The sequence below is a fragment of the Stegostoma tigrinum genome, chromosome 49 (genome assembly GCF_030684315.1).
Source record: "Stegostoma tigrinum isolate sSteTig4 chromosome 49, sSteTig4.hap1, whole genome shotgun sequence".
NCBI classification, from domain to species: domain Eukaryota; kingdom Metazoa; phylum Chordata; class Chondrichthyes; order Orectolobiformes; family Stegostomatidae; genus Stegostoma; species Stegostoma tigrinum.
The window spans coordinates 2,120,171-2,145,849 of record NC_081402.1 but is presented as its reverse complement, the minus strand read 5'-3'; the positions used below and the strand labels follow the sequence as shown (position 1 = coordinate 2,145,849).

At 58.5% G+C, this 25,679-nt stretch overlaps 1 protein-coding gene and 1 long non-coding RNA gene across 2 annotated transcripts in view; both read right to left on the bottom strand.

Annotated features, from left to right (window-relative positions):
- araf (A-Raf proto-oncogene, serine/threonine kinase) overlaps positions 1-4,960 on the bottom strand; it is a 27,729-nt gene extending 22,769 nt beyond the window's left edge. The window contains 5 exon segments of the mRNA XM_059643184.1: positions 3,167-3,253; positions 3,255-3,270; positions 4,289-4,299; positions 4,301-4,393; positions 4,702-4,960. Coding sequence (XP_059499167.1) covers positions 3,167-3,253; positions 3,255-3,270; positions 4,289-4,299; positions 4,301-4,393; positions 4,702-4,914 — 420 coding nt within the window. The 5' untranslated portion in view covers positions 4,915-4,960.
- Positions 4,961-6,927: 1,967 nt separating this feature from the next.
- LOC132207489 (uncharacterized) lies at positions 6,928-15,681 on the bottom strand. The gene is made up of 3 exons (XR_009443497.1): positions 15,539-15,681; positions 14,130-14,210; positions 6,928-7,216 (listed from the first exon to the last, which is right to left on the bottom strand). It is a non-coding gene; the product is annotated as an uncharacterized LOC132207489 (long non-coding RNA).
- Positions 15,682-25,679: the final 9,998 nt, after the last annotated feature.

Genomic DNA, 25,679 nt, shown 5'->3' with positions numbered 1-25,679 from the left:
CGGGCGCTGCCGTGAGGGTCGGCGCCGAGGGGGAGCGGGCGCTGCCGGAGGGTCGGCGCCGAGGGGGAGCGGGGCGCTGCCGGAGGGGTCGGCGCCGAGGGGAGCGGGCGCTGCCGGAGGGTCGGCGCCGAGGGGATGCGGGCGCTGCCGGAGGGTCGGCGCCGAGGGGAGCGGGGCACCGTTGGAGGGTCAGCGCCGAGGGGGAGCGGGCACCGTCGGAGGTCGGCGCCGAGGGGGAGCAGGGCGCCGTCGGAGGGTCGGCGCGCCGGAGGGGGTGCGGGGCGCCGTCGGAGGGTCGGCGCCTGTCGGAGGGGCTGGCGCCGAGGGGGGTGCGGGGCGCCGTCGGAGGGTCGGCGCCGAGGGGGGAGCGGGGGGGCGCTGTCGGAGGGGTCGGCGCCGAGGGGAGCGGGCGCCGTCGGGAAGGGTCGGCGCCGAGGGGAGGCGGGGCGCCGACGGAGGTTCGGCGCCGAGGGGAGCGGGCGCCGTCGGAGGGTCGGCGCCGTGGGGGAGCGGGGGCGCTGTCGGAGGGTCGGCGCCGAGGGGAGCGGGCGCTGTCGGAGGGTCGGCGCCGTCGGAGGTTCGGCGCCGAGGGGAGCAGGGCGCTGTCGGAGGTTCGGCGCCGAGGGGGAGCGGCACACACAACTTCTTGAAGTGAGGAACACATTCCTACCTTGCAGGTGACTGAGGGGTCAACAGTTGGTCCATTGGGGGCTGAGGGCTTGGGCGACAGCGAGGGTCCATCGTCGAGCTCAGGGTAGGCTCCACTGTGAAGCCAGACGGAGGAACTCAGTTTAGGCTCGACAGGGGTGGGGGGGGTGGGTGGGGCGGCACAGGACATCCCCCCTTCCGTTCCTCACCCCCTCCCCGACAGCACCCCCTCTCCCTCCACCCCCATCCCCCGACAGCATCCCCTCTCCCTCCACCCCCTCCCCGACAGCACCCCCTCTCCCTCCACCCCCTCCCGACAGCACCCCCTCTCCCTCCACCCCCTCCCCGACAGCTCCAACCCTCTCCCTCCACCCCCTCCCCGACAGCACCCCCTCTCCCTCCACCCCCCTCCCCGACAGCCCCCCGCTCCCTCCAACCCCCGCCCCGACAGCACCCCCTCTCCTCCACCCCCGCCCCGACAGCACCCCCTCTCCCTCCACCCCCCTCCCCGACAGCACCCCCTCTCCCTCCACCCCCTCCCCGACAGCCCCCGCTCTCCTCCACCCACCCCCTCCCCGACAGCACCCCCTCCCCCCATCACCCCCTCCCCGACAGCACCCCCTCCCCCTCCTCCCCCTCCCCGACAGCACCCCCTCTCCCTCCACCCCCTCCCCGACAGCACCCCCTCTCCTCCACCCCCCTCCCCGACAGCCCCCCGCTCCCTCCACCCCCTCCCCGACAGCACCCCCTCTCCCTCCACCCCCTCCCCGACAGCCCCCCGCTCCCCTCCACCCCCTCCCCCGACAGCACCCCCTCTCCCTCCACCCCCCCTCCCCCGACAGCACCCCCTCTCCCTCCACCCCCTCCCCGACAGTCCCCAGCCCATCCCACCCCCTCCCCGACAGCCCCCCGCTCCCCGACAGTCCCAGCCCATCCCACCCCCTCCCCGACAGTCCCCAGCCCACCCCACCCGTACTCACTATTTGCCTAGATCCAGGCAGACGGTTGGCACCTTGCTGCTACAGTGCTCGTGGAATTTGTGCCCGCAGGTCTGGCAGCGGAAGCCGTGGAAGAGGAACTTAAGGCAGAGAAGTCACAGAAGGCCAGGTTTAAAAAAGTCTTGCGGACCTGCGGAACGGGGAAGGGTCAGCAGGTGTCATGGCTGGATCTCTCTGCCGCACACCATGGGGGTGGGGGGGGGGTGGTGGTGGTGGGGAGACTGGCATCAGCAGTTAGAGATGGGCATCAGATCCTGGCAAAAGCTAGAGACGCCTACACTGTCCCAATGAATTGAAATACACAAGGGAGGGAATTCCAGGATTCTGAAGCCATCCACAGTCCAGGACCTCCCTTTCCAGAGGGGGGTGGTGCTCCCAGGTATGTGCTGCCGCATGCCCTTCCAGACGGAAGTGGCGTGGTTTTGGAAGGTGCCACCTGGGTGAATTTCTGAGGAGAGCCTGGTAGACAGCACATGTCACTGCTACTGAGCGTTGGTGGGTGGCGGTGGGGGGGGGGATTATTTGTGGATGTGGTTCCAATCAAGCAGGGGCTGCCTTGTCCTGGGCACAGTCGAGCTTCTGGAGTGTTGTCGGCGCCGGAGGGCCAGGGCCGAGGGCGAGCGGGGCGCTGTCGGAGGGGCCGCGCCGAGCGGGGAGCGGGGGCGCTGTCGGAGGGTCGGCGCCGAGCGGGGAGCGGGGCGCTGTCGGAGGGTCGGCGCCGAGGGGGAGCGGGGCGCTGTCGGAGGGTCGGCGCCGAGGGGGAGCGGGGCGCTGTCGGAGGGTCGGCGCCGAGGGGGAGCGGGGGCGCTGTCGGAGGGTCGGCGCCGAGGGGGAGCGGGGCGCTGTCGGAGGGCCGCGCCGAGGGGGAGCGGGGCGCTGTCGGAGGGGCCGCGCCGAGGGGAGAGCGGGGGCGCTGTCGGAGGGGCCGCGCCGAGGGGGAGCGGGGCGCTGTCGGAGGGGCCGCGCCGAGGGGGAGCGGGGCGCTGTCGGAGGGGCCGCGCCGAGGGGGAGCGGGGCGCTGTCGGAGGGGCCGCGCCGAGGGGGAGCGGGGCGCTGTCGGAGGGGCCGCGCCGAGGAGGAGCGGGGCGCTGTCGGAGGGGCCGCGCCGAGGGGGAGCGGGGCGCTGTCGGAGGGGCCGCGCCGAGGGGGAGCGGGGGCGCCGTCGGAGGGTCAGTGCAGGCAGAGCAGGCGCTGTCGGAGGGTCAGTGCTGAATAAGTAGAGATCATTGCCATGAGGCTATCTGTGGCGCTCAGTAGAAATCAAGTCGCTGGGTATGTTTCGATACTGCAGCTCTGAGTTGGTTGCAAAGTGCTCAGGGAGAGCTCGACTGTGAGAAAGGCACTGGGGTAGAGAGGTCGGCACCTCCTCTCACCTACCCCCTGTACCCACCGGCACCACTTGCCACTGGGGAGCAGCTCAAAGCATGACACGGTTTACAAGGGGGTGGGGCCAGAATCCAAGCAGCGATCCACCATCACACAGCAAGCCGTGGGGATAGAATGGGAGGCATGGCACTTACAAAGTTGTGCATGGAGAGGGGCACCTCGTCCAGGACCTCCACCATCAGCTCCTCACCCACCAGGGGGGTGATGTCCGTCGACCAGTCAGGTCAACTTCTTGTGGCTGCGGGGACAGCAGGGTGGTGAGCGAGTGAGTGAGAGACAGAGACAGAGACAGAGAGAGACAGGCAGAGAGAGACAGGCAGAGAGAGACAGGCAGAGAGAGACAGGCAGAGAGAGACAGGCAGAGAGAGACAGGCAGAGAGAGACAGACAGAGAGAGACAGACAGAGACAGAGACAGAGAGAGACAGACAGAGACAGACAGAGACAGAGAGAGACACTTATCAGAGACGTCAGGGTAATGGAGAACCATTCCCTCACACAAGACCCCGCACCCACACCCAAAGCCCAGCCCTGTCCCCGTGCCTCTCACGCTCGCGCACCACCCCCCCCGCCCCTGTCCCTGTGCCTCGCTCGCTCGCGCACACAACCCCCGCCCTGTCCCCCGTGCATCGCGCGCGCACACAACCCCCGCCCTGTCCCCGTGTCTCTCTCGCATGCACACCCCCCCCGCCCTGTCCCCGTGTCTCTCTCGCACGCACACCCCCCCCCACCCTGTCCCCGTGTCTCTCTCGCACGCACACCCCCCCCCCCGCCCTCTCCCCGTGTCTCTCTCGCACGCACACCCCCCCCCGCCCTGTCCCCGTGTCTCTCTCGCACGCACGTCTCTCTTGCACGCACACCCCCCCCGCCCTGTCCCCGTGTCTCTCTCGCACGCACACCCCCGCCGCCCTGTCCCCGTGTCTCTCTCGCACGCACACCCCCCCCCCGCCCTGTCCCCGTGTCTCTCTTGCACGCACACCCCCCCCGCCCTGTCCCCGTGTCTCTCTTGCACGCACACCCCCCCCGCCCTGTCCCCGTGTCTCTCTTGCACGCACACCCCCCCCGCCCTGTCCCCGTGTCTCTCTCGCACGCACACACACCCCCGCCCTGTCTCCGTGTCTCTCTCACACGCACAGTTCCCTACGTCTCTCTCTCTCTCTCTCACACGCTGTGAACATCCTGCCTTCCCTGTGCACAGCTGAAACATCAGCGACATCACAGCACCCGCAAATGGACCCAGTGCGCTGAATGAACTCACCCATCAATAAAATCTGTACACAGCGCAGCATTTCTGGGATAACCCTCGGACTTTCAGTGCCTTGTCTAAGCTGTCGTTGACCGTCATTCCTTCCCGAACATTGACCTGTCAAATATAACAGCACACGGTTCGGGGGGGTGGTTGGACATTTCATTGGGGAACGTGACAAGTGCAGCATCTACATCGAGCAGAACTGCACACCCTGAGAGCTTCATGTGGCCAAGGTGTTGTCCTGTGGGCTCTGATGGGTCAATGGTGCGTACAGGGCAGGAGCAGAGGATCACTGAGGATGGCGGGCACAGGCGGGGAGCGGGGGCACAGGCAGGGAGCGGGGGCACAGTCAGGGGCACGTTATCCGAAGAGCAGCAAGTTGAGATTCACAGTGACCGAGCCACACACAGACAGAGACTCACCACGGTGCGTTGCTTGTTGGGGAGGTAGACACGGACCGTTCCTGTGGCGCGTGGCATCTCTCTGGGACTGTGCACCAGCCCAGGCTGGTGCGGGCTGCGACGGGATGTCGGCTCCAAGCTACCAGGTGGGGACGACGGAGCGCCGCTGATGGTCAAGCTGGGTAGGCCGAAGCCATTGCTCAGAGACGGTGAGGACGTTGAGCCCCTCTTCATCCGGGCTGGCTCGGCTCGCGATTGCCCAGGGATTTGGGTGGGGGCGGTGCCTGAGAACCGACAACAAGTGATTAGCGAATCCGCTGCAACGACCATTGCCCGACTGCACCTCCCCTTCGGAGAGAAATCCACTCGCATTCCGGAACGGGAGTCCGCTCGCTGACTCGGCGCTCACCTCCTGAAGGACACAGTCCTGCTCAAAACCCTCCCCGAAACAACCCAACCTGCTCACTCCGGGTCACCCACTCCAGCCCCCTACACAACCTCCCTCCCCCATGTCACCCCCTCCCTCCCCCTACAGCCCCTCCTGTCCCCTACACCCGCTCCCTCCCCCCCCCCTATAGCCCCTCCTGTCCCCTACACCTGCTCCCTCCCCCCCCCCCTACAGCCCCTCCTGTCCCCTACACCTGCTCCCTCCCCCCCCCTATAGCCCCTCCTGTCCCCTACACCCGCTCCCTCCTCCAGTCACCTCCTCCAACCCTCCCAATCTCTGTCACCCCCTCCAGCCCCCTGCCTATCTCCATCACCCCTCCCTCCCCCCTGCACCCCCACCCTATCTCTGTTGGCTGTCATTCCCCCTCCCACTCCGGTGAAAGGAATGAGATGGAGATGGGGGCCCATAGATTCTAAAGTGCGGTGCACACAAAGCGAGGGGCGATATGAGGAAAAACTTCACCAAATGAGTCTTTAAAATCACAAAAATCCTACATTGTGGAACAAGACCTTTTCTGCCCATCGAGTCCACATCCAACTTCCGAATACCATCCTGCACCAACCTACTCCCCAAACCCCCAACCTTTCCCACGGCAAATCCCACCCTAACCCGCACATCCCTGGGGCACTACGGACAATTTAGCACGGCCAATCCCACCCTAACCCGCACATCCCTGGGCACTACGGGACAATTTAACACGGCCAATCCCACCCTAACCCGCACATCCCTGGGCACTACGGGACAATTTAACACGGCCAATCCCACCCTAACCCGCACATCCCTGGGCACTACGGGACAATTTAGCACGGCCAATCCCACCCTAAACCCACACATCCCTGGGCACTACGGGACAATTTAGCACGGCCAATCCCACCCCTAACCCGCACATCCCTGGGCACTATGGGACAATTTAGCACGGCCAATCCCACCCTAACCCGCACATCCCTGGGCACTACGGGACAATTTAGCACGGCCAATCCCACCCTAACCCACACATCCCTGGGCACTACGGGACAATTTAGCACGGCCAATCCCACCCTAACCCACACATCCCTGGGCACTACGGGACAATTTAGCACGGCCAATCCCACCCTAACCCGCACATCCTGGGCACTATGGGACAATTTAGCACGGCCAATCCCACACTAACCCGCACATCCCTGGGCACGACGGGACAATTTAGCACGGCCAATCCCACCCTAACCCACACATCCCTGGGCACTACAGGACAATTTAGCACGGCCAATCCCACCCTAACCCGCACATCCCTGGGCACTATGGGACAATTTAGCACGGCCAATCCCACCCTAACCCGCACATCCCTGGGCACTACGGGACAATTTAGCACGCCAATCCCACCCTAACCCGCACATCCCTGGGCACTACCGGACAATTTAGCATGGCCAATCCCACCCTAACTTGCACATCCCTGGCCACTACGGGACAATTTCCCACGGCCAATCCACCAATGTTATCGAGGAGAATACAAAGATACAGGCTACTAGACTAGGTGGGATTGAGGTTCACAAGGAAGATGTATAAGAAATCCTACAGAGTGTGAAGATAGATAAGTCCCCTGGGCTGGATGGAATTTATCCTAGGATTCTCTGGGAAGCCAGGGAGGAGATTGCCGAGCCTTTGGCATTGATCTTTAACTTGTCATTGTCTACAGTAATAGTGCCAGATGACTGGAGGATGGCAAATGTGGTTCCCCTGTTCAAGAAGGGGAGTAGAGACAACCCCATAGAGACAGTCAGCACAGTTTTGTGAAGGGAAGGTCGTTGCTTCACAAACCTTATTGAGTTCTTTGAGAAGGAGACCAAACAGGTAGATGAGAGTAAACCGGTTGATGTGGAGTATATGGATTTCAGCAAGACGTTCGATAAGGTACCCCACAGTAGGCTATTGTACAAAATGCAGAGGAATGGAACTGTGGGAGATATAGCAGTTTGGATCAGAAATTGGCTTGCTGAAAGAAGACAGAGGGTGGTAGTTGATGGGAAATGTTCATCCTGGAGACCAGTTACTAGTGGTGTACCGCAAGGGTCGGTGTTGGGTCCACTGCTGTTTGTGATTTTTGTAAATGACCTGGATGAGGGCGTAGAAGGATGAGTTAGTAAATTTGCAGACAACACGAAGGATGCTGTAGGTTGCAGAGAGACATAGATAAGCTGCAGAGCTGGGCTGAGAGGTGGCAAATGGAGTTTAATGCGGACAAGTGTGAGGTGATGCACTTTGGTAGGAGTAACCAGAAGGCAAAGTACTGGGCTAATGGTAAGATTCTTAGTAGTGTAGATGAGCAGAGAGATCTCGGTGTCCATGTACACAGATCCTTGAATGTTGCCACCCAGGTTGACAGGGCTGTTAAGAAGGCATACAGTGTTTTAGCTTTTATTAACAGAGGATCGAGTTCCGGAACCAAGAGGTTATGGTGAAGCTGTACAAAACTCTGGTGCGGCCGCACTTGGAGTATTGCGTACAGTTCTGGTCACCGCATTATAAGGATGTGGAAGCTTTGGAAAGGGTGCAGAGGAGATTTTACTAGGATGTCGCCCGGTATGGAGGGAAGGTCTTACGAGAAAAGGCTGAGGGACTTGAGGCTGTTTTCATTAGAGAGAAGAAGGTTGAGAGGTGACTTAATTGAGACATTATAAAATAATCAGAGGATTAGACAGGGTGGATAGGGAGAGCCTTTTTCCTAGGATGGTGACAGCGAGCACGAGGGGGCATAGCTTTAAATTGAAGGGTGAAAGATATAGGTCAGATGTCAGAGGTAGTTTCTTTACTCAGAGAGTAGTAAGGGAATGGAACGCTTTGCCTGCAACGGTAGTAGATTCGCCAACTTTAGGTACATTTAAGTCATCATTGGACAAGCATATGGACGTACATGGAATAGTGTAGGTTAGATGGGCTTGAGATCGGTATGACAGGTCGGCACAACATTCAGGGCCGAAGGGCCTGTACTGTGCTGTAATGTTCTATGTTCTAACCCACACATCCCTGGGCACTACGGGACAATTTAGCACGGCCAATCCCACCCTAACCCGCACATCCCTGGGCACTACAGGGCAATTTAGCACTGCCAATCCCACCCTAACCCGCACATCCCTGGGCACTACGGGACAATTTAGCACGGCCAATCCCACCCTAACCCGCACATCCCTGGGCACTACGGGACTATTGAGCACGGCCAATCCCATCCTAACCTGCACATGGGATCCACCCCAGGCTGCTCAGAGAGGCAGGAGAGGAAATAACTGGGCATCGACAGATATCTTCACATCCTCGTTGACCACAGGTGAAGTTCCAGGGGACTATAGATGAGCAAATGTTGCTCCCTTGCTTAGAAAAGGATGCAGGGATAATCTGGGGAAACTACGGGCGGTGAGTTTGACGTCGCAAACTCTTGGAGAAGGTACTGAGGGAAAATATATGTGTGCATTTGGAGGAAAACGGGTGAGTTCGTGACAGGCAGCATGGTTTTGTGGAGGGTTATGTCTCACGAACCTGACTGAAATTATTTTTGAAGAGGTAATGAGGATAATCGATGAGGCAAGAGCTACGGATGTAGTTTATGTGGACTTTAGGAAGGCATTTGATGAAGTCCCACTGGTTGATCTCACAAGGGACTCGCAGTGGCCGAGAAAACTAGCTTTAGTCATCGAAGACAGAGGGTAGAGGTGGCAGGATGTTTTTCAGAATGAGAACCACTAACGCGTGGTGTTCTAGGGGGTCAGTCTGAGGCCCCTGGCTGTCTGTAGCACGTATCGACGATCGGGAGAGAAGTGCGGGTGGCCTGGTCGGCAAATTTACAGATGACGCGAAGTCTGGTAGAGCTCCTGATAACACCGACGACTATGCAAGGATACCAATATTTTTGGCTACCTGGGCACAGAAGAGGCAGACACACTTTAATCCGCAACACACGTGGGGCCATTGCATTTTGCAGAATCAAATTTAGGTGCGAATGACATTGTAAATGGCAGGGCCCCAAGGAACACAAACATTCGGGGAGCTGCGGACCTGCGTGCCCAGGTCCATCTGAAAGTAGCAACACAGGTGGCTGAAGTGATTAAGAAACCACATGGCATGCCCACCTCCATCACCCAGGGCATGGAGTTGGCAAACTACGTCGCAGCTACATAATGCCCTTGTTAGGCCGCACTGGGAATACCATGCGCGGTTTTGGTCACCTGAAGCTTCAGAGAGAGCACAGAGAAGGACGTTACCTGGTCTCCAAGGCACTGGCTACGACGGAAGGTTAAAAGACAGACTTGGGATCATTCTCGCTGGAGAGACTGCGGCTGACAGGAGAGCAGATAGAGCGGGTTTGAGGGGCTTTGGGGTGGGGTGTGGCGGCGGTTAGACTGGTGAGCCGAGCTGCCTCACTGAGACAAACCCGTATCAGAGCCTCGATCCACGTGCTTTAGACTATCCCACTTTACCCGAATGACCACCCAACCGGGCTCTGGAAATTCAGCCAAGGACGCGGCAGAGTTTCGCCTGCACGCCCCTGACCCTGACCAACATCTTTTGGGGGGGGGGGGGGGGGGTGGAGGAGGAGGAGGAGTGGGGTAGGGTGCAGACACTCAGTGAGCAATTTCACCCAGGGGCAGATCACCGACAGAGTCTGGCTCAAAGAGTCATACCTGGCACTCAACACAACCATCACCATCCTTGGGCAGGCCCAGCGGAAGGACGGGGCGGGGGGGGGGGGGGGGGAGCGGGCACCATCCGGGGGGAGCTACTCCAGGGGCACCAGGATGGCAAGGGGTGTGCTCTGGGTGGGGGGATTTCCACGCCCATCACCAAGAGTGGCTTGGCGGCGAGCGAGCTGCTCGGGCCGTCAAGGATGTAGCCACACGGCTGGGTCTGCACGAGGTGGTGAGGGAGCCAACTGGAGCGGACACCATGCCCGGCCTCATCCTGACCAATTTGCCAGCTGCAGATGCGTCTGTCCATAACAGCATTGATGCCAAATGATCACTTTGTGGGCCGTGAAGACCGAGTCCAGTCTGCAGCTTCATTGCCTGGCAGAGACCCGACCCAAGGGTTAACGCTGGCTCAGGGGGAGAGGGCATGCGGGGTCATCCTGGTGAGGCCACCAACAGAAAACACAGGAGCAGGCCATCACGGTGGTTGCGAGCTGAGCTCCGCGGTCCTGCCACATCCAGTCATGAACGGCGGTAGGCGATTAGAGAGCTCACTGGGGGAGGAGCATCCCCGAACACCTCCCACCCCCAACGACCAGGCAGGTCTCCCAGCCATCTCTGTGCCGTGGCTACAAGAGCAGGTCAGAAGCTGGGAATCCTGCAGCAAGTAACTCCCCTCCTGACTGACCGTTCCCACCCCACCGATGCCTGTCCCACCATCAACAAGGCAGAAGGTAGGAGGGGGAGGGAACACTCCCCACTGCCCTGGAAGGGGGCAGCTCAGACAACACTCGAGAAACTCAACATCATCTAAGGCAAAGCAGCGCCCCCCCCAACCCAAAACAACCCACTCGATCGACATGCTAAACCCCACCTTCAACACTCCCCTCCCTCTGACATAACTGGGCTCATTAGGAATGCTCGGCTGAGCTCCAACGCTCCCTCCCTCCACCACCGACGTAACTGGGCTCATTAGGAATGCTCGGCTGAGCTCCAACGCTCCCTTCCTCCCACTGCTGATGCTCAGCAGCAGCAGTGTGTACCGTCTACAGGATGCACCGCAGTGACAGGCTGAGGCTTCTCCTCCGACAGCACTTTTCGACCCCGCTCCCCACCCCCGCACCCACAGAAAGGCGAGGGGGGGGGGGGGGGGCAAAAAAAACCCCAGCTCCTGCTAGTTCCCCTCTGAGACACCCCGCACACCATCTCGAGTTGGGATGCTATTGGCTGTTCCTTCTGTGTTGCCAGGGCGCCCGCTCCCTCAGCCCAGAATCCTGGAACTCCCTTCCCGATTGGGCGGGGGGGATGCAATGGCCCTAGACCATACGGGGAGTGGTGGGGGGGGGTTGTGGGGGGCGTGCAGTGGTTCAAGGTGATTGGAGCAGGGGAGAAATGCTAAACTTTCAGCTGTACCTTTGACTAGCTCAGCATGCCAGAGCGCACAGTTCATACACAGCAACATCCCACACGCAGAGCATGGAGATATATCAGTGAGATAAGCTCCTCCTCTGAACATCAGGTGAAAGAACATTTTGGTGTCACCCTGTCTCAAGAGACTCGAGTGATCTCAGAACGTTGGCTCGGGTGGGGGGGCGGTGTGGAGGTGTAGATTTAGGTTTCAAATCTCCTCCTAAGAGTTAGCTCCTGCAGCAGCGCCACACTCCCTCAGCACTGACCCTCCGACAGCGCCCGCTCCCTCAGCACTGACCCTCCGACAGCCCCCGCTCCCTCAGCACTGACCCTCCGACAGCGCCCGCTCCCTCAGCACTGACCCTCCGACAGCGCCCGCTCCCTCAGCACTGACCCTCCGACAGCACCCGCTCCCTCAGCACTGACCCTCCGACAGCGCCCGCTCCCTCAGCACTGACCCTCCGACAGCACCCGCTCCCTCAGCACTGACCCTCCGACAGAGCCCGCTCCCTCAGCACTGACCCTCCGACAGAGCCCGCTCCCTCAGCGCTGACCCTCCGACAGAGCCCGCTCCCTCAGCACTGACCCTCCGACAGAGCCCGCTCCCTCAGCGCTGACCCTCCGACAGAGCCCGCTCCCTCAGCGCTGACCCTCCGACAGCGCCCACTCCCTCAGCGCTGACCCTCCGACAGCGCCCGCTCCCTCGGCACTGACCCTCCGACAGCGCGCACTCCCTCGGCGCTGAACCTCCGACAGCGCGCACTCCCTCGGCGCTGACCACTCCACTCCTGCCTCCCCCCATCCCCCCCCCCCGACAAAGTCTGATTATTTAAACTGTCTGGGAACTGTGGGCGCGTGGGCTGTGTTTTGAGGTCATCTGGCAGCCAACCTCTTCATCACAGATGAGAGAGATAAACGCAGACCTAAACCCGAGAGGTCACTGAGCTGGATAACTGACTACATGTCGCTGTCAGGCAAGGAGACAGCAGATCCCATTTCCTCCTGCTCTTTCTCCCCTCTCGAGAGTGAAAGACCTTCGACCGGGAATCTGACCGGGCTCAGGTCAACGGGTTTCAAACCCAGCCAGCTCCGGTCACGGCCACAGATCTCGAGCGTGTCTCATCTGTCACCTCCACTGCTCGCTTCCCACAGCCTCTCTCTCACAGACGCAGCGCCTGTTTCTGACCTTGCGCAACGCAGGAAGCACTCAGCGATTCTGAAAATAGCACAGATACCGGTTCTGCAAGTTGTGTCAAAACAAAAGAGCCACCGCAGCAAAACTAAAAGGAGTCAAGCCCGCTGCTGAAGGGCGATATGCTCCACAACAGCCAGAGCACAAGGGAATGAATCCCTCAAAATGTATAGAACACCCCTTTGCTTCATCTGCACTCTGGACGCGTTAACGTTAGTCCCTGTGCATGATGCAATGCAATAGCCCCTTACATGTATGGCACCCAGCGACGAGTACAGCCACACAGGCCTACATTTGGAAACAGCTTTGGGCTCACATCCTAAACCGAGCTAGTCCCATTCGCCTGCGCCTGGCCCCTGTCCCTTCATCCACGGGGACTGTCCAAATGCCTTTTAAATGTTCTAACTGTACCAGCCCCCAGTGGCTGGGTCAGGCAGCTCGTTCCACACACGCACCACCCACTGTGTGCGCGAAATCGTCACCCCTTTTAAATCCTTCCCCTCTCATCTTAATCCTAAGGCCTCCAGAGTTTTGGAAGCCCCTACCCTGTGGGGGGAAAAAGGCCCTTGGGCTGTTCAGCTGATCCACACCTCTCATGATTTTACAAAGTCACCCTCTCAGAAGCATATGCTGCAGGGAAATAAGTCTGAGAATCGTTACTTGCATGCACAAAATCTAGCCTTCAATGGCATGACTGTACAGGGACCCTGAACGCAGTACAATCAGCCGCTTCAAGTATACAGGACAGCAACAGCATGTGTTAAACAGTATCCACTCTGCGCTACCCCTAGTGCCCAGGGATGTGCAGGTTATGGTGGGATTGGCCGTGCTAAATTGTCCCGTAGTGCCCAGGGATGTGCAGGTTAGGGTGGGATTGGCCGTGTTAAATTGTCCCGTAGTGCCCAGGGATGTGCGGGTTAGGGTGGGATTGGCTGTTCTAAATTGTCCCCGTAGTGCCCAGGGATGTGCGGGTTAGGGTGGGATTGGCCGTGCTAAAGTGTCCCGTAGTGCCCAGGGATGTGCAGGTTAGAGTGGGATTGGCCGTGCTAAATTGTCCCGTAGTGTCCAGGGATGTGCGGGTTAGGGTGGGATTGGCTGTGCTAAATTGTCCGTAGTGCCCAGGGATGTGCGGGTTAGAGTGGGATTGGCTGTGCTAAATTGTCCCGTAGTGCCCAGGGATGTGCGGGTTAGGGTGGGATTGGCCGTGCTAAATTGTCCCGTAGTGTCCAGGGATGTGCGGGTTAGGGTGGGATTGGCCGTGCTAAATTGTCCCGTAGTGTCCAGGGATGTGTGGGTTAGGGTGGGATTGGCCGTGCTAAATTGTCCCGTAGTACCCAGGGATGTGCGGGTTAGGGTGGGATTGGCCGTGCTAAATTGTCCCGTAGTGTCCAGGGATGTGCGGGTTAGGGTGGGATTGGCCGTGCTAAATTGTCCTGTAGTGCCCAGGGATGTGTGGGTTAAGGTAGGATTGGCGGTGCTAAATTGTCCGGTAGTGCCCAGGGATGTGGGGGTTAGGGTGGGATTGGCCGTGCTAAATTGTCCCATAGTGCCCAGGGATGTGGGGGTTAGGGTAGGTGAGTCATAGAAAATACAGGAATACAGAGAAGGTGGTGTTAGGATCGGCGTGGCTTTGACGGGCCGAAAGGCCTGCTTCCACGTGCAGAGATGGGATGATACAAAGGTCCCCTGGCAGTGGAAGGTGTGGGACACCAGGCGAACTGTAACACCCCAGCGGCTCGCAACTTACCGGGTGGAAGGAACCGGCACCGGTTTCACCAGGAAGGGCCACGCGCCCCAGCACGGGTCGGAAGGGGAAGAGGGAGTCTTCCTGGAGGGAAGGAGAAAGGCAGGAGCTTAGACCAGGAGCCCTGACCACGTGCCAACCCCCGGGGCGAGGTCCCCACAACCGCTCGAGACCTCCAGTGCTGCCGCACCTTTCCTCCTCCTCCTCTTCAGGGCATGCCCCCAGGATGCACCAGGCGCCAAGCAAAATGCAGCCGCTTCCACGCAACCCCCACAGTCCAGCCTCGTTTCAAATCGAAGATAAACAGTAAAGGGAGAGATCTCGCTTGAGTGCCCTCCTCCTCACCCTCCCACTGCTCCCCCTCCCCTCCCCACGCGCCCCCCACACCCCCACCCCCCATCACTTCAAGGCGCTGTCAGAACAGCTCCCTCTACTCTTTAAAACTGACAGGCAGCATCTCTCTCAAATATGAGAGTAAAGCTCCCTCTACACTGTGCGCCCCCCGCCCATGCCATCAAACACTCCCGGGACAGGTACAAAACGGGGTTGGATACAGAGTAAAGCTCCTCTACAATGCTCCCCCACATCAAACACTCCCAGGACAGGTGGGTTAGACACAGAGTAAAGCTTCTCTACACTGTCACTCTCCCCACCATCAAACACTCCCAGGGACAGGTACAAAACGGGGTTGGATACTGAGTAAGCTCCCTCTACACTGTCCCCCCCATCAAAAGCCCCAGGAAAGGGACAGAGGGTTAGATACAGAGGAAAGCTCCCTCTACATGGTCCCCCACATCTCACACTCCCAGGGACAGTAGGTTAGATACAGAGCAAAGACTCCTCTACACTGTCCCTCCCCCATCAAACACTCCCAGGGTCAGAGGGTTAGATACAGAGTGAAGCTCCTCTACACTGTCCCCCAACATCACCCAGGGACAGGGGGGTGAAATACAGAGTGAAGCTCCCTCTACACTGTCTCCGACAAACACCCCCAGGGACAGGGACAGCGATTGCAAACATCTTTGTGAATCTCCAAACAGGCTGCCTGACTTGGGAATTACTCCCAGCCGCTTCCACTCAGTTCTTCGGTTTTGCCCGTGTGACTGTCGGAAAAAGGCTCTGCCGACAGGAGCCTCAAGTGTCAACTGTGCACGGAGACAGTCCCGATCTTTGTACCTCCATCGGAAAATCCCCGGGGGAGGGGAGTGCAACGCGGAGATAGGCTGGAAGCTAGACTTTTGGGGACAAAGTGGGAAGGCACTGCTGGTGTGCCACTTCACCAGATCTGCCACCGCGAGATTCAGAGGTGGAAAGCTGGCAGGTAAGTACATTACACAGTCCCCCGCAATCCCACGGGAATCACAGAGCCGGGCTGATGGAGAGGGGACACGTTCACCCGCGTTCTCACTTACCCTGAGGACGAACCCCTGCAGCGGGGAGACTTGAAAGCTCCTTCTTCTGGGAATTGCCCCAAGGAAGCCAAGAGGATGGGCAGGATGGGAAGTTCGCAGGCGGAGGACGGAGCGTTGATCGCTGGGTTAATCAGGTTCGCAGCTTATCTGGAGCAGCAAGAGAAGAGAGCATTGAGCAGGACCGTACCCCATCGTCACCGTCCCGGATGTGCTGCGCCCCAGTGTTATGCAGCGTTAGACCCGGCTCACCGGTACTGTACCCCAGTGTTATACAGCGACAGACCCGTCCCCAACCGGCACTGTACCCCAGTGTTATACAGTGACAGACCTGTCCCCACTGGTACTGTACCCCAGGGTTATACAGCGACAGACCTGTCCCCACCGGTACCGTACCCCAGTGTTATACAGCGACAGACCTGTCCTCCACCGGTTCTGTACCCCAGTGTTATACAGCGACAGACCTGTCCCCCACCGGTATTGTACCCAATGTTATATGGAAACCCAAAGAGATTTTCTTTCGGATTGGGGCTGGACAGTTGGGATGTGGGAGAATGATACCCTTGACGTTCTGTGGGAGGGCGTCACCTGAGATGCAGAAAGGTGAGGGCAAGGTTGAAGAGGAAGGGCAGTTTACCCCTTGTAGTGCAGTAAGGGAAATTACCTCAGGTGTGGGAAGGATGAATACAATTTTGCCCCTATGGGATGGGTGGCAAGGAAAGGTCATTTACCCCTGAATACTGTGAGGTTTACCCTGGTCATGGGGTTTGTTGAGATGAGGTGGTGATGGTCGGGGTAGGGGGTGTTTTGCCCCTGGAGAGGAAAGGATGAGAACGGGGCAAGTTTGCCCCTGGAGCAGAGGGGGAAGGGAAGGGCGAATTTACCCCTGGAGGTTACCGCGGGGGGGGGGGGGGGGGGGGGGGGGGGGGGGGGAGGAGGGGCTTTACCACTGGAAAGAGAGGGAGAGGAGAAGGGGGAGTTTCACTCTGGAGGATGGAAGCAGGGGAGAGGATTTGCCCCTATTGGGGGAGGGGAAATGGGGAATTACCCCTTGAGGGAGTGTGGGAAATGAAGTGAGAGTTTCCCACTGGAAGTGTGGGGAGTTGACCTACGGAGAGGGGACTGTGGGGTGGTTTACCCCTGTAGGGGGAGGGGTGAGGGGGTTTACCCCTGAATGGAGACAGAGGTAAACTCCCCCTTTCCCCTACCTGAAGGCAGTTCACCATGTCAGGGGGAAAGAGGGAGGATGTTTTCCCTGTAGGGAGGATGTTTACCCGGGGGGGGGGGGGGGGGGGGTGAGGAAGGGGAAATTATGCTCCTGTAGGAGTAGGAGTGTTTACCCCTGTAGTGGGGGAGGGTGCTTACCCCTGTAGGTGGGGATGGAGGGGAGTATACACCTATGCGGGTGGGGGGGGGGGGGTGTTTTCTACCATAGGGGAGAGGAGTGTTTACACCTGTAGGGGGGTGTCTATCCCTGTAGGGTGGAAGGGAGGGGTATACACCTGTAAGCTGGGGCTTTTCTCCTGGAGGGTGGGGTGGAGGGGGAGTGGGAGGGGAGGGGGGATGGGGATGGGGATGGGGATGGGGATGGGGGGGGGATGGGGATGGGGGGGGATGGGGATGGGGGGGGGATGGGGATGGGGGGGGGATGGGGGGGGGTGGGGATGGGGAATGGGGGGGATGGGGATGGGGATGGGGATGGGGGGGGATGGGGATGGGGATGGGGGGGGAGAGGGATGGGGATGGGGGGGGGAGGAGGATGGGGGGGGAGAGGAGATGGGGGGGGAGGGAGGAGGATGGGGGGGGGAGGGAGGGGGATGGGGGGGGAGGGAGGGGGATGGGGGGGGGAGGGAGGGGGATGGGGGGGGGAGGGAGGGGGGGATGGGGGGGGGGAGGGAGGGGGATGGGGGGGGGAGGGAGGGGGATTGGGGGGGGAAGGTGGATTGGGGGGGGGGAGGTGGATTGGGGGGGGAAGGTGGATTGGGGGGGGGGAAGGTGGATGGGGGGGGGAAGGTGGATTGGGGGGGAAGGTGGATTGGGGGGGGAAGGTGGATTGGGGGGGGGGAGGTGGAGGGGGGTGGGTAGTGAGGGTGGAGGGGGGTGAGGGTGGAGGGGGGGTGAGGGTGGAGGGGGGGTGAGGGTGGAGGGGGGGTGAGGGTGGAGGGGGGTGGGTAGTGAGGGTGGAGGGGGGTGAGGGTGGAGGGGGGATGGGGGGGTGAGGGTGGAGGGAGGATGGGGGGGTGAGGGTGGAGGGGGGGTGAGGGTGGAGGGGGGGTGAGGGTGGAGGGGGAAGGTGGATTGGGGGGGGGAAGGTGGATGGGGGGGGGGAAGGTGGTCTTGGGGGGGGGAAGGTGGATTGGGGGGGGAAGGTGGATTGGGGGGGGAAGGTGGAGGGGGGATGGGGGGTGAGGGTGGAGGGGGATGGGGGGGTGAGGGTGGATGGGGGGGTGAGGGTGGAGGGGGGATGGGGGGTGAGGGGGGATGGGGGGGTGAGGGTGGAGGGGGGGTGAGGGTGGAGGGGGGTGAGGGTTGGAGGGGGGATGGGGGGGTCAGGGTGGAGGGGGGATGGGGGGGTCAGGGTGGAGGGGGGATGGGGGGGGTCAGGGTGGAGGGGGATGGGGGGGTCAGGGTGGTGGGGGGATGGGGGGGTCAGGGTGGTGGGGGGATGGGGGGGTCAGGGTGGTTGGGGGGATGGGGGGGTCAGGGTGGTGGGGGATGGGGGGGTCAGGGTGGTGGGGGATGGGGGGTGAGGGTGGAGGGGGAAGGGGGGTGCGGGGAAGGGGGGTGCGGGGAAGGGGGGTGCGGGGAAGGGGGGTGCGGGGAAGGGGGGTGCGGGGAAGGGGGGTGCGGGGATGGGGGTGGATGGGGGTGGAGGGGGATGGGGGTGGAGGGGGATGGGGGTGGAGGGGGATGGGGGTGGAGGGGGATGGGGGTGGTGAGGGGATGGGGGGGGGGGTGGTGAGGGGGATGGGGGGTGGGGTGGTGGTGAGGGATGGGGGGTGAGGGGATGGGGGTGAGGGATGGGGGTGGAGGGGGATGGGGGTGGAGGGGGATGGGGGTGGAGGTGGAGGTGGATGGGGGTGGAGGGTGGAGGGGGATGGGGGTGGAGGGTGGAGGGGGATGGGGGTGAGGGTGGAGGGGAATGGGGTGGTGAGGGGATGGGGGTGGGGGGGTGAGGGGATGGGGGTGGGGGGGTGAGGGGAGGGGGGTGGGGGGGTGAGGGGAGGGGGGGGTGTGAGGGGTGGGGGTTGGGGGGTGGGGGGGTGAGGGAGGGGGGTGGGGGGGTGAGGGGTGGGGGGGGTGAGGGGGTGGGGGGGTGAGGGGAGGGGGGTGGGGGGGTGAGGGGGTGAGGGGTGGGGGGGTGAGGGGAGGGGGGGTGAGGGGATGGGGGAGGAGGAGGATGGGGGAGGGTTGATCTCGCTTTGACCCCGCTCCAGGGGGTAAATCCTGTAACAACAACCCTCCTCCTCCCCTCCCCCAGGTGTTGTTATTGGTTGGGGGGGGGATCAAAGCCGGATAAGCTCCACCTCCGCCTCTCCCCCCCGAGAGTGCTGCTGTCCGGGCTGAGGGTAACTCTTCCCGTCTCTTTCCCCCTTCCCCTTCCCTCCGTACCACCTCACTCACCTAAATTACCCTGCGCATCTTACTCTCCTCCGGCGACCGCGGCAGTTCCCCTCCCTCCTCCGCGCCCGCTCCACCCTCCGCTGGGACCCGCCCCTTCGCCCCGCTCCCATTGGACCCCCGCCGGTCCCGCCCTCCCACCTGACGGACGGCCGCCTTCACCAATCGCATGCGGACGTGGTACAGGCCGCGACCCCGCCCCCACGGCGGCGAGCCGTGATGACGTCAGCACGTCCTCTGCGCCCTCCGCTCAAACCCCTACTGCGCGTGCGTAGGTCCCCGGGACGAGCTGTCAATCAAACAGTGTACAGGTCACCTCTGTGTCAGGGACGCTGGGCTCCAAATTTTAACTTGATCTACTTCTCCTTCTATGCAACCGTGCTGAGTTTTCTGCAGCAATTGCTGTCTTTGTGTGTTTTTCACATTGTTTGTTTGTTGTTTATGTATCTACGTGTATGTCAGTGGAGTGTTGCAATTTTATTCTGTTCTCAAGGTCACGTATCCTGTGGCAGCATTAGTAGGAGTTGATCTGAAGAAGGGTCGCTCAACTCCTAGTCTCAAGATAATAAAATGTGAGGCTGGATGAACACAGCAGGCCAAGCAGCATCTCAGTCTCATCCTAGTCTCACCCTGTTCTTTCCCTCTCCCTCTCTCCAAAAGTGCTGCCAGACCTAAATAGTCCTTCCAAGTGTGAGATAACAAAGTGTGGAGCTGGATGAACACAGCAGGCCAAGCAGCATCTTAGGAGCACAGGTGTGAAGCAGCATTTCCCCTGTACCCACTCCAATCTTGTGTGTTGTAATCACTGCACTCAGTGTGGCCTGTCCTGCATTAGAGAAACCAAACGCCTCTCTGTTCCATGTGCAAGCCAGTCACTGAGCATCCTGTGGCCAGTCAGTGTAGCACAACACCCTGCTCTCAATGTGTCCTGGGCACACTGCAGTGCTCCTGTGAATCAAGGCACTGACTGGGGAAACATCTCATTTTCGGACTCGGCACTTCACAACCTCGTGGGCTCAAAACTGAGTACGACACATTCAAATTGCAAACCAACTCCCATTCCTTCCCTTCTAGCCTCACTTGGCTCCATTCTCTGTCACAATGTCCTCTCTCCCCTCCCTCCACCCTAGTGTGTTGTTTCAGGTCAGGCAGTTAGGGCCACCACTGTTCTGCCATTCTCACATTCCCATTGTTTAATCTGAACAATCTTCACTCTTCCACCACTCCCACACCCCCTCCCCCCAAACTTTAGCATAAATGCCAACACCCCACACTTCACATCAACTGTGATGAAGAATCATCCAGACTTGAAATGTTAGCTTCAGAGATAATGGGAACTGCAGATGCTGGAGAATTCCAAGATAATAAAATGTGAGGCTGGATGAACACAGCAGCCAAGCAGCATCTCAGGAGCACAAAAGCTGACGTTTCAGGCCTAGACCCTTAATCAGAGAGTCCGAAACATCAGCTTTTGTGCTCCTGAGATGCTGCTTGGACTGCTGTGTTCATCCAGCCTCACATTTTATTATCTTGAAATGTTAGCTTGCTCTCTCTCCATGGAAACTGTCTGACCCGCTTTGATCTCCAGTGTTTGTGTTTCTGGTTCATCCCAACAGACCTGCTGAGTTTCTCCAGCAAATTCTGCCTTCTCTGCGTGTTTCGGATCTCTGGCATTTCTGAGCGCACATGTCCGTTGCAAGTTCGAGGTCACAAGGCAAGGGGCAGCAGCGCATCAGTCCTGGGGAAGAGTCCTTGCGCTCGTTTCTTCTCTCTCTGCCCCGTGCGGAGTTTCTCCAGCAACTCCTGCCTTCTGTGCGTGGAGCAGACCGCATTACAGTGCCTGCTGCGAAATAAAACCAGGGCGCTGTAGCAGAGCAGAAGTGGCATGTGAAAGACTGCCACTGTCGGGGGCTGGGGGGAGTGTTGGAGGGGATTTTAAAATAAAAAGCATTTCCAATGCCAAACGGCGAGTGATGAGGAAGGTAAACGGAGCAGAACAACACACAGCAGGATGCTGGAGATCTGAAACAAACTTTGAACAGAAGTTGCAGGGGAACTCAGCAAGTTTGGCAGCATCTGTGGGGAGAGAAGCAGAGTCCCGTGTGATGCTTCTTCAGAACAAACAGAATGTCATCGGGAGAGGATTTGAGTACAAAAGTGGCAGAGACTTCCTTCAGTTTTATAGGAGCTTGGTTACCACACCTGGAGTACTTGATTCCCAGAGCCATACAGACCCTTCGGCCCAACCAGTCCATGCTGACCGTAATCCCAAACTAAACTAGTCCCACCGGTATGCGCTTGGCTGATATCCTTCTAAACATTTCTTACTCATGTACTTATCCAAATGTCTTTTAAACATTGTAACTGTCCCCACACCTACCACTTCCTCTGGAAGCTCATTCCACGCATGTAAAAAAATTGCATCTTGTGTCCTTTTGAAATTCTTTTCTCTTCTCTTGAAAAGCACGCTCTCTCTCGTCTCGAAATCCTCCATAGCAGGGAAAAGACCTTGTCTATTCCCCCTCTCCATGCCCCTCGTGGTTTTATAAACCTCTATAAGGTCTCCCCCCCCCACCCCCACCCAGCCTCCAGTGAGAAAAGCCCCGGCCTCTCCCTATAACTCAAGCCCCTCCATTCCTGGCCACGTCCCGGTAAATTTCTCCCGAACCCCCAGTTTAATAATACCCTTCCTATAACGGTGGGGGGGGACCAGAGCTGGGGCACAGCGCTCCAGAAGAGGCCCTCACCAACGTCCCCAGCTCCTACGCTCAGAGGGTCTGAGCGAGGAGCACCGAACGCCCCCTTCCCCACCCTGTCTACCTGTGACACTAACTTCAAAGGGTTATGTCCCTGAGCTCCCCCCCACCCAGGTCTCTCTGTTCTACAACAACCCCCAAGGCCCTACTTTTCATTGGATAAGCCCTGCCCCTTGTTCATTATAGTGACACCTCGCGTTTATCCAAATTCAAACTCCGTTTACTGTGAAGTTTTATTTTGCTTAGGGAAAATATTTTTGCCGTAGAGGGGGCTTAGTTCTTCAGATGGCTCCACTATCCTATGAACAGAGATTGGCCGAACTGAATCCTGTAATTCTCCAGTACATGCATCTGCGGTACATGCAGCTAAGATAGGCCGCACCCCCCGACCCCCAACTCCCGGATGGGTGGGGAGGTCACAATTTAACATTAAGATGGAGGGACGCCAGTTCAATACGAGATAGAGGTTTACAGCAATGGAAACAGGGCCCTTCGGCCCACCTTGTCCATGCCGCCCAGACTGCAGAATTAATTTAGTCCCATTGGTTCGGTCCATATCTCTCCGTTCTATCCCATCTGTGTACCTGTCCAAATGTTTCCTCAATGACAAGGTCATACCAGTCTCTGCCACTACCTCTGGCAGCCCATCCCAGCCTCTCTTTACCCTCTGTGTGTACGGAGTTGCTCCTGTGGACCCTTTTCTCTCCCATCTCACCCTAAACCTATGCCCTCTAAGTTTCAGACTCTCTCAACATGGGGAGAAGCTGTCCACCTCTCTGTGTCTTTTCTAGTTTTATAGATCTCACCCTCTCAGCCTCCTACACTCCAGGGAAAAATGTCCCAGCCTCTCCTCGTGGATAACGTCAGAGACAGCACAGCATGGGGCTGGAGGAGTGCAGCAGGCCAGGCAGCATCAGGGGAGCGGGAAAGCTGACGTTTCGGGTCGGGACCCTTCTTCAGAAATGGGGAGGGGAAAGGGAGCTGTGAGACAAACAGAGAGGAGGGTAGGAGCTGGGGAAGGTAGGTGGGATGGTGGGTGCAGGTAGGGAATGGGGCCGTGAGGTGGGAGGAGGGGATAGGTGGGTGACAAGATGGATAGGTTGTGGCAGGTCAAGGAGGCGGGGATGGGGGGACGGAGCAGTTGGATATTGGATGAGGCCAGGGGTGGGGAGATTTTGGGCTAAACGTGGAATTCACCAGTTTTAAAAGTTAATTCTGAGCTCCTTTCCCCTTCCCTCATTTCTGAAGAGGGTCCTCCCATCAACTTCCCTGCTCCTCTGATGCTGCCTGGCCTGCTGTGTGCCTCCAGCCCTAAAGTGTGTTATCCCAGCCTCTCCTTATAATTTAGATCCTCCAGTTCAGGTAGCAGATCTTCTCTGTGTTATTTCTATTTTAATAATATCCTTTCCAGAAATGAGGAGAGGGTTTGTACTATTCAGAATTGTGGAGCCCAATGAATGGTGCAGTAAGACTCGATGGGCTGAATGGCCTACACTTCTTCCTGGATTGAATCCTGTCCTGCGGATGACAAGGGAATTTGATTATGCTTGATGTAAGACCGATCGATCACCACTTAACCTATCCCCCACACTCCTTGACGCGTGTGGTTCTGCGCAATGTGGGCGCCTCCTTTCTTGGAAGTCATCAGCAAACAAGCTTCCACAGCCTGTGACAGGAGAGAATTCCTCAGGTTTACCACCTTCGAGTGAAGCAACATCCTGGTAAATCTCTCCCAGCCCCAGGGGCAACATCCTGGTAAATCTCTCCAGCACGAGGCAACATCCTGGTAAATCTCTCCCAGCTCCAGAGACAACATCCAGGTAAATCTCTCCCAGCCCCAGGGGCAACATCCTGGTAAATCTCTCCTAGCCCCAGGGGCAACATCCTGGTAAATCTCTCCAGCCCCAGCGGCAACATCCTGTTAAATCTCTCCCAACCCCAGAGGCAATGTCCTGGTAAATCTCTCCCAGTCCCAGAGGAAACGTCCTGGTAAATCTCTCCAGCCCCAGAGGCAACATCCTGGTAAATCTCTCCAGCCCCCCAGGGGCAACATCCTGGTAAATCTCTCCAGCCCCAGAGGCAACATCCTGGTAAATCTCTCCCAGCCCCAGCGGCAACATTCTGGTAAATCTCTCCAGCCCCAGAGGCAACATCCTGGTAAATCTCTCCTAGCCCCAGGGGCAACATCCTGGTAAATCTCTCCAGCCCCAGAGGCAACATCCTGGTAAATCTCTCCCAGCCCCAGAGGCAACATCCTCGTAAATCTCTCCCAGCCCCAGAGATAACATCCTGGTAAAACTCCTCTTGTGTGTTTCAATCAGATCCCTTTCTCATTCTTCTAAACTCCATCGAGAACAGGCCTAGTCAACTCGGAACTCCCCACATAGGTGAAACCAACCATCCCAATTGATCTTGAGGTACACAATAGAGGTACGCATCAGGTTGGGGAGGTAACACAAAGGATAGAGGGTTGGGCTAAAGGGCAGAGTGAAGGGGTAAGTGACCCATTTTCAAGCTGGGGGTCTGTCACTAATGGAGTATGATCAGCAAGAGAGCTGAGGGTTACAGCGTGGTAGTGAACTGACAGGGCAGTGGTGTTGAAGTACACCAGGATGTGCTATATCTTCGTGAATAACACAGCGGGCTTGAATGGCCTCCAAAGTCCCAGGTCTGGAGAGATTTACCAGGATGTTGCCTCTGGGACTGGGACAGATTTACCAGGATGTTGCCCCTGGGGCTGGAGAGATTTACCAGGATGTTGCCTCTGGGACTGGGACAGATTTACCAGGATGTTGCCCCTGGGGCTGGAGAGATTTATCAGGATGTTAACTTTCAAATGTTACACTGTCTTTTCGTCTAGGCTTGCTGATGATACAAAACTCAGTGGGAATGTGAGCTGTGAGGAGGTCACACAGAAGGGCTATAGACAGTTTAAGTGCGAGAGCAAGAAGTCGCAGATCATGGAGTCAGAGAATTGTACAGCATGGAAACAGACCCTTCGGTTAAATTAATCTATGCCGACCAGGTATCCTAAATTAAGCTAGTCCCCATTTGGAGTCATAGTGTCCCACAGCACAGAGACAGGCCCTTCGGCCCAAACTGGTCCATGCTGACCAAAATGTCCATCCACACTAACCCCATTTCCCTGTACTTGGCCCATATCCTTCTTAACCTTTCCTATCCATGTATTCATCAAAATGCTTTTTAAATGTTGTTAATGTAACTGCCTCACCCACTCCCGCTGGCAGCTCATTCCATATGTGTTACACCCTCTGTGTAAAATAGTTACCCCTCAGGTTCCCACGTATTCTTTCCCCTCTTACATTAAACTGATGCCCTCTAGTCCTCGATTCTCCAACCCTGGGAAAAAGACTGAGTGCATTCACTCTATCCATGCCGCTCATGATCTAAAAGACTTCTACAAGATCTCCCCCCGCCCCTCACTCTCCTACACGCTAAAGGAAAAAGGCCCAGTTTGTCCAACCTCCCCCTAGATTTCAGTCTCTCGAGGCCAGGCAACATCCTGGTAAATTTTGTCTGCACTCTTTCCTGTTTAATAACATCCTTCCTATAGGAAGGTGACCAGAACTGAACACAATACTCAAAGTGCAGCCTCACATTCTGTACAATTGCAACATAACTTATGAACTCAGTGCCCTGACTGATGAAACCCAGTGTGCCGAAAGCTTTCTTCACTGCCCTGCCAATCTGTGACTCCACTTTCAGAGAGCCGTGCACCTGAATTCCAAGGTCCCTCTGTTCCACTG